The sequence below is a fragment of the Melospiza melodia genome, chromosome 8 (genome assembly GCF_035770615.1).
Source record: "Melospiza melodia melodia isolate bMelMel2 chromosome 8, bMelMel2.pri, whole genome shotgun sequence".
NCBI classification, from domain to species: domain Eukaryota; kingdom Metazoa; phylum Chordata; class Aves; order Passeriformes; family Passerellidae; genus Melospiza; species Melospiza melodia.
Genome location: NC_086201.1, coordinates 35753955 through 35768161, shown reverse-complemented (window position 1 = coordinate 35768161; position 14207 = coordinate 35753955). Strand labels below are relative to the sequence as shown.

The 14207-nt window shown below is 51.0% G+C and overlaps 1 protein-coding gene across 4 annotated transcripts in view; it reads left to right on the top strand.

Moving 5' to 3' along the window:
• Positions 1–1353: 1353 nt before the first annotated feature.
• Positions 1354–14207, top strand: part of MLPH (melanophilin) — a 28298-nt gene continuing 15444 nt past the window's right edge. Inside the window, exons 1-8 of one of the 4 annotated variants that reach the window (XM_063162689.1) lie at positions 1354–1561; positions 5398–5619; positions 6836–6972; positions 8429–8467; positions 9037–9134; positions 10223–10351; positions 11881–12070; positions 13738–13889. In XM_063162689.1, coding sequence (XP_063018759.1) covers positions 1452–1561; positions 5398–5619; positions 6836–6972; positions 8429–8467; positions 9037–9134; positions 10223–10351; positions 11881–12070; positions 13738–13889 — 1077 coding nt within the window. In that variant the 5' untranslated portion in view covers positions 1354–1451. The remainder of the gene's footprint in view (positions 1562–5397; positions 5620–6835; positions 6973–8428; positions 8468–9036; positions 9135–10222; positions 10352–11880; positions 12071–13737; positions 13890–14207) is intronic. The other 3 variants (XM_063162687.1, XM_063162691.1, XM_063162690.1) reach the window with 3 other exon arrangements.

Below are 14207 nucleotides of genomic sequence, written 5' to 3'. Positions count from 1 at the left end.
TTAGAGGGTATTGGCGCTGCTGAACTCTTGCTTTTTTTTTTTTCCCCCCCCATTTTCACTGCATAGCAGGCCACATCTTCCTGATTTAAGCAACCTCTTTATCCTTTTGGAGGAGGATGTATTGGGATCTGGGGCGGTCGGGGCTGCCGGAGCCGGCGGGAGGCCCTGGAACAGGGTCTCGTTGTGATGTTAATTAGTGGCTATTGACCGCTCCCTGTTCGGGTGCAGTGGGGCGCAAGGGCTCTCCAGCTTACATAAGGACCTGCCCGACCGATGTCTGCCTCCTGCCAATAAACTGATTGCTTTTGTCGGCACCTCTGCTGGAAATCAATTTTTGGCTTCCAGAGGAGATCATGCATCCCCGATATCCCAGCTCAAACGCTGCGTCTGTAGTCATCACCTTTCCTGCACGAAATCCATCCTAATTTGGGTTCAAAATGCTTTTCTGGCTCTGTTCATGGAGCTTAATCTAATCTTTGTTTCAAGTGAGTTATCAGGGTGGATAATTCCCTGTACCCCTGTGTGAGCAGCAGGGATTTTAGTCCCACCGGGCAGAAGTTTTCCTCTTTGGTCTTGCTGTCTTGCTCCCTGTTTACATTCCTGTCAGGGTGGAAAAAAAATAAATAGAGTACTATCAGTGTTTGCTGTGATGAAGGTGAGAAATGGGTTTGCTTTAATATCCCTAGACACATAGGGAGTGTTTTACTGAGCAATAGACGGCAGTTGGATATATATATATTACAATTTATATCTCTTTGGTTGCGTGGTGTATTTAGCGCTTTTCTCCAAATCCTGTCGAACCGTCTTTCCTTGCTCACGGCAAGCGAGGGAAGAAGCGCTGCGTCCTAATTAAGCTGTTTGCCACAAGCAAAGAGCTCGGCTGTCCAAATTGCTGCGAGAGCAGCTCAGGACGCCAGTGTCTGCTGCTGAAGTTTTCCTCACAAACTGCTGCCGGGGGCAAAACGAGATGAGACGCGGGAGATGGGAGCAGAGCATCCCGATGGAGCCGGTCCTCCCGGGCGCGCAGGCACGGCTCCTCCCGGGGATGCTGCGCTCCCTCCCCGAGCCCTTGGCCTGCCTTCCCCGGGGAGGCTCCCTTTCACTCGCACACCCTGCACCGGGCAGGCACACACGGAGAGGAGAGTAAACACCTCCCGCAGCCCCAGCCGGGCGGGCGAGGCGTGCCGCTGCGGGCAGGAGCCCGGGGCAAGGCAGGGCGGCCCTGCCGGAGCGCCCGCCGCGATAGGCGCCGTGCCAGCCCTGCTCGCCCGGCAGAGCGGCTGCGGTGCTGGCAGGAGCCGGCTGGCCTGCCCGCAGCTCTGCCCCTGCCCGCTTATATGGGCAGCCGCGGAGGTGGGGCCGGGCTCTCCTCGCCCCTCCGACAGCAGCAGCGGCGGCATCCCGACAGCGAGCGCTCGGGGGCAGCGAGTAACGGGAGCGGCTTGGGCGAGATGGGCAGGAAGCTGGACCTCTCCAAGCTCACCGATGAAGAAGCCAAGCATGTTTGGGAAGTCGTTCAGCGGGACTTTGATCTGCGGAAAAAAGAGGAGGAACGGCTGGAGTGAGTATCTGCTCTCCCGTCCCCTGAGTTGGGGGCAAACCAGCCGGGACATCGCGGGGTGTAGGGATGAAACGAGCCCAGCGGGCTGTGGAGGCCGAGCACGGTGAATAGATTACGTTATCAGCGGCAAGGTGACGCACTCGGGCAGCCAAGGTGCGAGCTGGCGCCGTGCCACAGGCAGCGATGCGGATCGGTGACACCGCCGCGCTTTATGGGGACAAACACCAGGAAATGCCTCCGTGAGGCTGGAGGCTGGTGGGGCTCTCCCAGGGGAGGCTTCTCCCGGGAGCAGAGCATGGGATTCGGCTCCCTTGGTTTGGCTTCATCTGTTGGGTCTCGTGTGTTTAGGGCAGGAGTTGTTCAGTGGGTCGTGGGAGTCTTCAGATCCCTGAAGACTCCTGGAAAAATAACTGAGAGGAGTAGTAAACCTACTACTACTAGCAAACCTATTTTAGTAGCCTTAAATATGCAATGCTGGGGGCTGTGCTGTCCTGGAAAAGTTTTAGGGGTCCACAAATTGGGAAAAGATAGAAAAGTCACTGGAGCAGCAAATTTTGTGAACTTCAGGGTGTTGGACAAAAATGTTGTTTAAAAAATGTTCTATCAGATCACATTAAATTTTAAGCATGAGAAATCACAGGGTTTCAGGTTTTGTTCATGAACTGCATCAGATGCTGAACTTAATAACGCCTTAACATATTTCAAGAAGCTGCAGCGACCCTCTTCAGGGTCTGGCCAAGTTCTCACTATCCCAGAGGGATGGTCCATGCTCTCAGACTGGGTTTGGGCTGTGCTGCACTCCCACTGAGCTCTCAGACCCTCCCAGCTCTGAATTTTGTGTGCCGGGGCTGGTGCTGATACCACGATAATGCCTGGAGAGCAGGAGCTCATTAGTTCCTCTATCAGATCCAAAAGGAAGGGTGAGGAGTGATAGCCATCCTCGGTTTGGGGTATCTGCATCCCCCAAAACCTTCCAATCGTGGGATTTACACCAGTGGCTACACAAAACTCTCAGCCGTGTATTTTTCATCCCCCTGATTACTTTTTTTTTGCCTAAGAAAAAAACAGCCTGCGTGGGAGGCAGAGATAATTCAATATCATCATCTGCTGCCTTCCTCTGCTGGTGGCTCTGAAGAGCAGGAAGGAGATCAGACAGGGGTATTTAAAAAAATTATCACCCTGCAAAGGGTGAATGTCTCCCTTGTGATGCATCTGAGCTCAGCCTGGAGGGAGGAGGTGGAGACCCACATTGCTGTGCCCTGCAGCAGAGAATTGGGCGAGGTGAATTCCTTCTTTACTCGACCTTGGCGCCAGACTGGCTTATCTGGGTCCCCTCTGCTGCCCAGAAAGCTTCCAAATTGAGTTCCATGCTCTGGGAGATGCAGGATGGGGGAAGGTCTTGGGATGCTCCTTCCCAGCTGCTGTCTCTCCTCCCAAGGATCATCTCCCCTGGTTTCTTAGTTTTATTTTCTTCTTTAATCGTGCCCTGCAGAGGGATGGCATTAAGCATTCTGAACTACAGAAATTCCTGTGCTTTCTGAATAATTTCTGCAACAGACCAGACCACCAGCCTGGGAAAGTATGCCGCATTCCTGAGTGCTGGACATGGAGCTGCACAAGAATTTTCTGCCTGCAACAAGCTGGGACATGATGTGACATTGTGTCAGACCCTGCAGCCATTCACTCTGTGCTCTGACCAGCCCCATTTACTTTTCTATTCATTTACTTTTCTATTCACCGGGCTTGTCCCAACCTGCCAGCCTTGAAGAAATGTCCTGTCCACCCCCTCCCCAGCTTGGTCTTTTTGCTGCTTCTCTGTATTTTGGTTTTGGCAGAAGTTATTCACCAACAAGGGACAAAGGCTTCAGCTGGCCACAAGCTGCACAGGCATGCGAGGGCAGTGCTTTGCCCAAAAAATTAAATAATGCCCATTTTGAGGGGTCTCTCCCTGATTCTTTCCATGCCCACAACCCCATTTTTGGGGGGTGGCTCTCTGCATCTCTCCTGGGGCTCTGTAGGTCCAGCCCTGCTGCAGCTGTCATCCCAAGAGCACAGATTTATTCATGCTGCCGTGAGCAGAGCAGGGAAGGGGCTGGCTGCTGCTCCTGCCAGCAAGAGGAGACCAGAGGCATGCGGTTCCTGCGGGTTTCAAACTGGTTTGGCTGAGACTCTTCCTTCCTTTGGCAGGTCTGGTGGGTGAGGGAGGAGAGCTGAAGGGATCCAACCGGTCTCTGGGAACCAGAAAAAGCAGTTCCAGTAAAAAAAGGTCGGATCCTGCTGGCTACGGCCTTAGCACGGGAGTGGAAAAGGAGTGCAGAGTACAACCCAAGGGTTTTCTGTTTGAGGGTTTCTTTTCAGAAGTCACTTAAATTCACTGCTGGGACTTTTGCACCAGTTTGAACAAATCACTGCTGGGATGGTGAAGGGCGGATTATACAAGCCAGGTGCCCAGTTTTCTGTCTTTATGCTGGTTTTTACACCTCCCAGATGCAAATGCAAGTTGGTGTCACTCCTGTGTGACCACAAGCAGAGGGAGTGACACCAAAAAATGTCTCTTACGGTGCGCTGGCTGCCAGCTGGCCAGAAAAATCCTTCCTTGGGAAAAAAAAAAAAAAAAATCAGAAGCTGAGCCCTAATGTGCAAACTGATTAGGTTAAACAGAGATTAGCTTGCTTGAGATGCCTGCCCTTCCCACTGCCAGTCCCAGCACTGCTCCCAGGGCCAGCCAGGCTCCTGCTGTGGTCACCCTGGCGTCAGTCGGGCCCTGGGAGCATCACCAGTGCCTCGTGCTCCACACTGTGATCCTGGAGCAGCCTCCAGACCTGATTGCTTGGGGGCTTTAACCCAAGCTGACTTCTGCTCTGGGAAACGAAGCTTCCTAATCCTGTCTGGAGAGAAAACAACTTTCTAGGACCTTCCCTACAAGTCAAACATTTTCCTTTCAGCCGTGGCCCCAAAGGCAAACATGCCTGAGGCGGTGCGTGGCACGGGCAGCAAACAGAGAGCTTTTGGGCAGTGCAGGGTGCCCCACCGGCCTGGCAGGCATCTCAGCTGTCCCCAGCTGCTGCTGGGGCCTCAGCCTGGTGCAGACACTGCTTCCCATGGGGATCTCCTCTGGCAGCCAGTCTGGAGAGTGAAGGAAGCCTGCAGGGACGCACTGCAGGTGAAGGTGCTCTTGGAAAGGGCTTCCCTTTCACGGGATTGTCACAAGCCTCTTCCCCTGCTGCATCCTCTGAACAGCCAGAGCCTTGTTGCACATAACTTTATAAAGTTCTCTGCTGAATTTTAATCCTTTTTAATCCCAGAATTCTTTTCTTCCTTCTCCCCCCCCCCCACCTTTCTTTTTAACTAAGAATTCCAGAAAGATTTTAATTCTCTGCAGGACTCCAGGCTTGAAGGTTGTGTCATGTTGGGATACAGCCACAGGGTTTGAGAAGAGCTGCTCTCCTGAGGTTCCTGGCATTAATGATCAACACCCTGTGAAACAAACAGGACAGGTTTTGGCACAATCACTTTTTTTTTTTTTTTAATGATCCTTGGGGGCCCTGAGCAACTCAGAATGTTCTGTGATTCTAATATTAAATTAAATCTAATATTAAACTCCAGTTACCCGTCCTGAATCTGGAGCCCACTTTGTTGTTCGCTTATTTAACTCGTGATATGTCATTTATTAGATTTGCCCTACAGCTGTTTCCACAAGCTGCAGACTTGCAACGTTCCCTGGAAAATCGTTCCTGAAATGATTGTGGCGTGATGGGCTTTGCCATGTGAGGGTTTGCAGTGAGACAGCACCAAACTCAAATTCCTGCTTTTTGTGGGGGGGCCGTTTCCTGCAGGGAGCTGAAATGCAAGATCGACCAGGAGAGCAGCAAGAGGGAGTTCCTGACCAGTCAGTCCCACCTGAATGAAACTCACTGTGTGCACTGCCTGCAGCCCTTCAAGTTCCTGCTGAACAGCAAGAGGCAGTGCCTGGACTGCCGCTTCTACACCTGCAAGAACTGCAGCCGCTACCACAAGAAGGAGCAGGGCTGGGTCTGCGATCCCTGCCGCCTCTCCAGGTGCTGCTCCTCGGGGAATCACAGGGTGGAAACCCAAAGCCCATCCCATTCCTTAAAGCCCATCTCGTTCCTTAAAGCCCATCCCATTCCTTAAAGCCCATCTCGTTCCTTAAAGCCCATCCCATTCCTTAAAGCCCATCCCATTCCTTAAAGCCCATCTCGTTCCTTCAAGCCCATCTCGTTCCTTCAAGCCCATCTCGTTCCTTCAAGCCCATCTCGTTCCTTAAAGCCCATCTGGTTCCATCCCTCTGCCCTTCCATTAGAGCCCTGTCCAACCTGGCCTGGAACACTTCCCAGGATGGGGCAGCCACAGCTTCTCTGGGCACCCTGTGCCAAGGCCTCCCTACCCTCACAGGGAAGAATTCCTTCCCAATATCCCATCTAACTCTGCCCTCTGGCCGTGGGAAGCCATTCCCCTTGGTCCCGTCACTCCAAGCCCCGGTCCAGCTCTCTTGGAGCCCCTTTAGACACACTCTAAGGTCTCCCCAGAGCTTTCTCTTCTCCAGGTGAGCACCCCCAGCTCTCCCAGGCTGGCTGCAGAGTAGAGGGGCTCCAGTCCTCAGAGCACCTTTGTGGCCTCCTCTGGTCTCATTCCAGCTGCTCCATGTCCTTTTTTTGGGGACCCCAGGGATGGAGGCAGCTCTGCAGGTGGGGTCTTACCTGACTGGGGCAGAGGGGCAGAATCCCCACTCCCCTGCTGCCCACACCGGGGATCAGCCCAGCACTGGCTGCCAGTGCACATTTCTGGCTCTTATCAACATTCTCACCCTGCAGCACCCCCAAGTCCTCCTCCCCAGAGCTGTTCCCAATCCATTCTCCACCCAGCCTGTATATTCGCTTGGGATTGCTCCAACCCAGGGGCAGGACCTTGCACTTGGCCTTGTTGAGCCACATGAGTTTCTCACAGCCCCACCTCTCAAGGCTGCCACGGTCCCTCTGGGTGTCATTCCTGCCCTCCAGCATGTGACAGTGTGTCAGGAACTGAGGGAACACTCCATCCCAGTGCCCATGTCACCAACAAGTATGTTAAAGAATTCCAGTCCAGCCATGGGAACACCACTCCTCGCTGCTGTGCTCTGAGGGACAAGGTGATGAGGCTCAACAACATTTGCCCAAACTCAGCATCCTTTTAGATGAAAGCTTGCTGTGTTTTTGTTAAGACAGAGTTTTTTGGGTGAGTGCCTGCTGACCTGGGGTGCCTCCTCTCTTTGGGCAGGATTGTGAAGATTGGCTCCCTGGAGTGGTACTACGAACACGTGCGCTCCCGCTTCAAGAGGTTTGGAAGTGCCAAAGTGCTGCAGTCCCTCTATGGCAGGCTGCAGCCAGGCCAGGGGCTCAGCTCTGCCTTTCTGGGTGAGGAATGGCCTCTGCTGCTCCTGGGGAATCTGTGCTGCACCGCCTCGGGGAGGTGCAGCAGTGGTGGTGCTGCTCTGAGTGTTGTGGGGGACCAAGAATGCTCAGAATATCCTGGGGAGGAAGCAGAGGTTCAGGGTTGTTCGTTCAGACTCAGAGCAGGTGTTCTTGATGGCTTTTCTACTGTTAAGTCTTAAGTTTTTACCACAGGCTAGAGAATGTAAGATCATTACAGCTGGAAAACACCTCTGGATCATCCAGTCCAACCCAGTACTACCATGACCACCATTAAACCACATCCCCAGCTGCCAGATCCATGTGTTTTTGAACACTTTCAAGGAGTATTTTTGACCACTTCCAAGGATTGTTGTTCCATGATCACCCTTTCAATGAAAAAAATTCCCTAATGCCTCATCTTTAATTTTCAAAGTCCCACGTCCTGCAGTTTGTAAGTACGTAAATTTACAGCTCTGTTTTTTCCTTTTTTTTGTTCTTCTCATCACAGAGCTTGTGGAATTAACCCTAGTTTAACCTGCAGGATAAAGCCAGCCCTCATTTTGTTTTTTCCCCCAAGACCTGATGATTTTTACAACCAAACTGATTATCCCCTGGCACTGACAAAACCGTGCCAAAATTGGTGAGCTACCTGTCACCATAACTGTTTTCTTCAGAACTTCATGGACCTTCTATATTTCTGATTTTGGTCCAAGTGTGCATAAATATACAATTCTATTAATATAGCATTATTACTAACCAGCTCCTAGTTGTTATTCACAGAGCTCCTACTCCTTGGCCTATTTCCTTTGGAAGCCAGTGTGGAGTTTATTCCCATCTTGAGGAGCCACAGAAAAGTTTGCACACATACCATTGGCATGACCTGATTCAACTGCTCCAATCACTCTTTTAAATCACTCTTTTAGCCAGGCAACTCATGGCAGAAATAGCAGCAAAAAAATTTAATGGACTGAGAGACAATCCGTGCATTGTTTGGACCGAAAATGCATCAGAGCACACAAAAACCCAACCAAGCATGAGGGTAACAGCGCCTTGGGCTGCTTTAAATTGAGATTCTGATGCCTTTTTCAAAGGGAAATGATTTTGTTGTTTATTACTTCATTAACACCGGTGAATTGGCTCGACCCTCGAGCGAGCAAGGATCTCCTCCTGGGATGTATCCCTGGCCATCTGCAGTTGGCTGTGCCTTCCCCTGCAGCTCCCAGGCACGTTGCATCAGCCTGGGGAAGCTGTGGCGAGCAGCTCTTTGACTTTTAAAAGTCAAGCTCCATCTCCAAGCGCCTGTTTTGTTCTCTCTAAAGAGCCTTTTTAACCATTGTTTCTTGTGAGGGCTAGAGAATGAGAATTCCAGTTAGCCATGGCTCTGAGGCTTGCCCTCTGCTCCAGGAACAGGAAGAAAATGTGATTATTCATTTTTCCCACCATTCTTCTCTTTGTTTAGGTCTTCACGACAGAGTTTATAGCCTGCCAGACATTAACAGTAAGTAAAAAAAGGGGATTGAAGTTGATTGAAGGTGATTGAAGCAGGGGGCTTGCAGTTCAAGCAAGGTTTCCAAAACCTTTATGTCTTCACACTTAGAGCTGTGGGCACTTCTGAGGAGATTTGGAGTGGTCAAACCAGGGAAAACATTCCTCCACTGCAGTGGAGATGGGCTGTAGTGCTCAACCCCTGCATTGTGGTACATTTGGGTAGATTTGGATACAAGAGGACTTTTAGTTACATGCCATACTTGAATTTTGCAAGCACTCCTTATCTCAAAGCAATGGGTCATGGATAAACAGAAGAGCTGGTGGGAATCAGGAATAGCTCCTGAGCCTTCAGGCACTGGAGTCACCCAGGTGGACCTTGGGGTGCCCCTTCACTTCCACATCTGTGATGGTGCACATCTGGCGGGGGAAGCAAGGAGAGGCCAGCAGAAAAACAAAATAAATTCGGGGAGTTACTTCTAATCTGGGCTTTCTCACCCCATGTAAGAAGCATGGCCTCGCCTCCAGGTACTGGTGTGACCCCCAGGGTGGGGACTCACTTGCTGCCTGTGTCCCCTGCAGGAGAGTGCCAGCTGCTCAGCAGCTGTGAGCCCGCTGGGGATGACAGCGATGAGGAAGACAACGTCCTCCGTGGGGCTGAAGCAGAGCGCTACAGCAGGGTGAGTTTGGTGTTTACAGCAGGGTGAGTTTGGTGCTGGAGCTGCCTCACTCTGTGTCCCTGGCCTGCCCTGGGTGATGGTGGTGGTGGCTTTCTGTGCCACTTTCAGAGCTGGACCTTTCCCTCTGGCTTTCTCCTCTGAGATAAGCTCTTCTCCCACTTAGTGTAAAAACAGCCATGTCAGTAACATCATAAATACTTGTGCTCTGGAAAAAAGGCCCACTCTTAACACTATGGAGGTCACTAATTAATGTAAAAGTCCCAGCTCTCACCTGTATAATGAGAACCCACCTGTGGTGGTGTTCACAGGGGTCCCAGGATGAGGGAAGAGACGAGGATCTGACTCCATGTTTCAGAAGGCTGATTTATTATTTTATTATATATATTACATTAAAACCACAGTAAAATAATAGAAGAAAGGATTTCATCAGAAGGCTAGCAAGGAATAGAAAGGAATGGAATGATAATAAAATCTTGTGACTGACCAGACAGTCTGAGACAGCTGGGCTGTGATTGGCCATTAATTAAAAACAACCACATGAGAGCAATCACAGATCCACCTGTTGCATTCCACAGCAGCAGATAATAATTGCTTACATTTTGTTTCTGAGGCCTCTCAGCTTCTCGGGAGAAAAGATCCTAACGAAAGGATTTTTCATATAATATGTTCATGACACCCACCTTCTTGGGGTTTTTTACTAATGACCTCAAATATTCAGAGAGATCTGCCTGCATCATCCTTCCTCTGAGGATGGGGAGATGCTTCAGGGCTCAAAAGCATCACCTGGGTCTCTCTCTGAGCTGTAACCTGGCTCAGCTTCCCCAGAGTGCCTTCACAAACCAGGAGAGAGATTCTCACTGCTTACAGAGGCTGTGGAAATCAGGAACCCACTTTTCCTTGCCTTTAGCACGAGCACACGCTGTACCTGGCTCCCTTCAAGCACGACAGCGTCAGGCCTAAATTCCCTCTGCAGAAAGCAGAGCAAACTCAGGCTGACTAAGGAGAGAAAGGTCCTCCCTCCCCCTTCCCTCAAGGCCAACTGAGTGTCTGACACTGAATTTGCCTTTCTTGCACTTTGTGTGCTAAAGATGTGCAAGACAAAGCGGCTGCTGTCTGTGCACCCCTTTGATTTCGAACTGGACTCGGATTACTCTGCCCAGTCTCGCCGCCAGTCTGCGCAGCTCTCTCCAGCAGCCAGCAGCCCGGATGCTTTCCAGGTACTGGGACACTCCTGGGGGGTTCCTTTCCTTTCTTCCTCCTCCTCCTTGCTTGCTACCACTGCTCCTTCAGCCTCAGAGCTCCTTCAGCTGGTGTTGGGAGGCAGTGGGCCAGATCTCCATCGCTGCTTGCAATCTCTTCGTCCAGTTGAAGTCCTTTGCCTCAGGCCAAGTCAGGAGCAGGACATCTGATCCAAGTGAGGATGAGTGCTAAGATGACACAGCAGGAGGTTCTCTGGCCCTGTCCCTGCAGATTTCCTTGCTCTCAGCAGACAATGGTTTTCTTGTATTGTCCCAGGCTATGGAACACACCCTGGTTTCCTCCAGATTCGGTGCTCGAGGGGTTAAATGAAACCAGGTTCTTCTCCCATGTTCCCATCCAGTTTGGGGCTGGGTTAGCTCCTGGCCAGCAGCTCCACGAGGCACAGGATCTTTGTGAGGTTGAGGTGAATCCCACAGATCCAACGTGAGTGAAGGCCAGCCAGGGGGATAAACACTGCAGGAATGCTGGATACTTCTAAATAGGAGACTGGATGTGCCTTAGTATCCAGAGCTTCTGGCCAGGAGCAAGACTCAGCGAGATCCAGAAAGTGCCCTGTGATCCCACCAAGCCCAGGGGCTGACCAATTCCACCTTCCTGCTCTGGGGAGGAACATGGATGGGGCACCCTGGGTGTGGCAAAAGGTCTTCCAGCCTGGGAGGCTTCAGGTCCACATTTTTGGGCTGCTCTTGTTTGCCTTTCCTGGTGAAACTGCGCTTTTAAAGCATTAAAGAGCTCCTTCTTTTTAAAAATGCTCTGATTAAACTATTCTTGGGTAGAAATAGGATGTGCTGAGATCTGTAACAACTTAAACAAATCTGCACAATTCCACACAAAATTACTGGAATTTGGGGGGAATAATTAGATCCCTCTTTTTGTTTGTCTTTTCCCCCTATTTTTGCAGCAGAATTCAGTGTGAGGGCTGGCCTCTGTCAAACTGGATTTATGGATTACAGATTATTTGAAGTGGTGGCTGTTCGAATAAGTGTTTTAAAAGATCAGAGGGCGTTGCAGCCCGGCTGAAGGAACTCTGTGCTTGTAAAAATTACCAGTGCCCCCTGGCAGTGATGGGAAGTATTGCTCAGGGTTCAGCAGCCAGGCAAAGCCTTTAAATGGGATTATTAGGAACTTTTATATTTTATTTAAATAAAACTGGCATTATAAAAGGTCAGTCCATGCATATATTGAAGAATGAAGAGAGGAGCTCTTAGCGGAGGTCAGGAGGGACCAGGAGTCGTAGAATCATAGAACAAGTTGGGTTGGAGGGACTGTTAAAGATCATCTCATTCCACCTCCTTCTACTATCCCAGGTTGCTCCAAGCCCTCCCAACCCGGCCCTGGATGCTTCCAGGGATCCAGGGGCAGCCACAGCTCCACATTGTTCTTACTCTGGGGGCCCCCGAGCTGGAGGCAGCGCTGCTGATGGGGTGGGGGCGACACCAGTGGAATCTCCGTGGGCAGCTGCTCAGCAGCACCCTCAACTCTTCAGTCCTTCCCAGATTTCCCCACCTCAGCCGAAGATGTCTCCCAGGAGTCGAGGATGGGGGATGCAGACCTGGTGTTCCACCACGTGCTGCAGGAGCCGGGGGCCAGCGCTCCGGAGCAGCACTTCAGCACCGAGGTTCGGCTCACCGTCAACGCGCGCAGGAGGAGGAGCCTGGAGAGGAACACGAAGCCTGGTGGGTGCCCTTGGCCAGATTCCTCTTGTACCCTCTTGGGACAAGTGGCTGCAGGCGTTGGAACAAAGTGGAAACAGCTTTGGGGTGTTTTTTCCTGAACAAGCTCAAAGCCACTAAGAGCGTCAACACGAGTTATCCGTCTGCAGAAGGGATTTTCCTTAGGAAAGAATCTTGCTGACGTTATATAGTTGTAATGGGGCTGATTTTCTCCTAGCAAAGCCAAAGGGGTTGTTCCTCAGGTGTCCATCCCTTTCGTATCTACTTGTGATTTCCAGAGTAGAAACTAGATATAATCCAATGGGATGTGTTTCCTGCTGCAGGCAAAATTCAACTCTTTAGTAAAGGACCATGTGGCTGCAGAAAGCTTTGAGTTTTTAGGGGACTGGAACAAGAACTGGAGGTTGCTAAGTGGCATCCTTGTGGCTGGGCAGGGTGCATGGTTAGGCTAAATGATCTGTGTGTTTGTGAGTCTATAAATACCCTCTAAGAGACAGAATTTGCCTTTTACAACCTCTGTCTTCCCTGCAGGGATGGCAGAGCCAGGAGGGTTGGATATTGGCTTGTGCATATGCAAATGTAGAATATGTTCTTCTATGTCTCCAGTGGCTTGGATGTATTTTCAGGACATTTGGGAAGGCTGGGTAGACCTTAACATGGCTGTTTGAATTCCCATTCCAAGTCCTGCTGGGGCATCACAGAAAAAAAGTCCCCATGCATGTTAATTCCATTTTCTTTTGTTGTTTTTGCCTCATTTGAAATTCTCTTTTACACAGGAGACTTTCCACTCTCTTTTAATGCTCCGTCCTAGGCTGGTACCTCTCTAGGCTGAGTCTAAACATCTTTCAGCACCTGGGCAGTGCACAAAGGGCAGCATCCAAACCTGGGCTCCCACAAAACTGGGAAGGCAGTGGTGGTTTCTGGTGAGCCTGTTCAGGGCATGACAGCTAGGATGGTGCTCCTCGTGCCTTGTGTGGGACCTTGCTGTGCTTGGTGCTGTGTGGGCACAGAGTGTGGAGCTGCAGCCTGGCCCAAGGCTTAAACTTGGACCTTAAACTTGGACCTTAATCTTGGTCTGGCTTGCAGAAGCCCCTCCTGCCAAAGGGTAGTTAGTCTGATCTGGGGAAATGCCTCATTATTTATTTGTCTTAAGGATGGAGCCAATGCCCAGGAAGGAACTCAGGGGTGTTGATGCCCTATGAAGGCTGACCTAGAGCAGAGGCCAGGCAGAGTTAAAGAATAAGGTAGGGATTTATTAAATGGCCTCCATGGATCCACCTTGGGCAGCACAAGAGCCCAGCCAGGGCTGCACCCAAGATGAACCAAAATGGTCACAAAATGACCACGAGGTCTCTCACTTTTATAAGTTTTGGTCCATTTGCATATTGGAGTTAATTGTCCAATATGCAAATAAAGGTTATGAGGTCTCATCCTCCTTGTTTTTCTCTCTTCATTCCACATTGTTTGTGCTCTTGGACCTGAGATTTGGATCATTTGTCCTTGGTGCCCAGCTATAGAAGGAATTGTTTTGTTTCCCTGCTCTGTGAAGAGACCTCACCATGCCCTAATATGAAGCTCAGAAATGCACACTTAAGCAGCACAGAATCTGAAAATTATAAAATCCAAACCTGAGCAACCCTGTGAGTGCCCTGTCCCTCTCTGTCCCCGAGGCCTGCCCTGGAACGAGCCGCCCCGGGCGCGGTACTCGGCCGACATGGACACGTCCGACGAGGAGCTGAGGGGAGCCCGGCTGCCGGGCCAGCCCAGCAAGCGCAGGAACAGAGCCTCCTCCCAGGAGAACATCAGCCACTCCTCCAACCAGGTACCCAACAGCCTCTGCTGACACCCCTGGCCACGTCCCTCTCGTTGCCTCTGAGGCGCAGGGTGGCTCAGGGGAGAAGAGAAGCAGCAGTGGCCAGCTGGGGTTTGCTTTTCCAGTCACAGAACAAGGAAAACCAGCTCTGGTTGGTACTTCCGTGGCCCGTGCTGCCATCAGAGTAACAAACCTGTCCTTGTTGCTGCTCATTTTCCAGCTTGTCCTTATTAATCTGAGTTACTTGTGGGTTCTTGTGCGTCCAGAAAGGCTTGCTTAAATGGGATGTGCCAGTGCTTAATAAGCAGATGGAGGTCTGGAGATGGA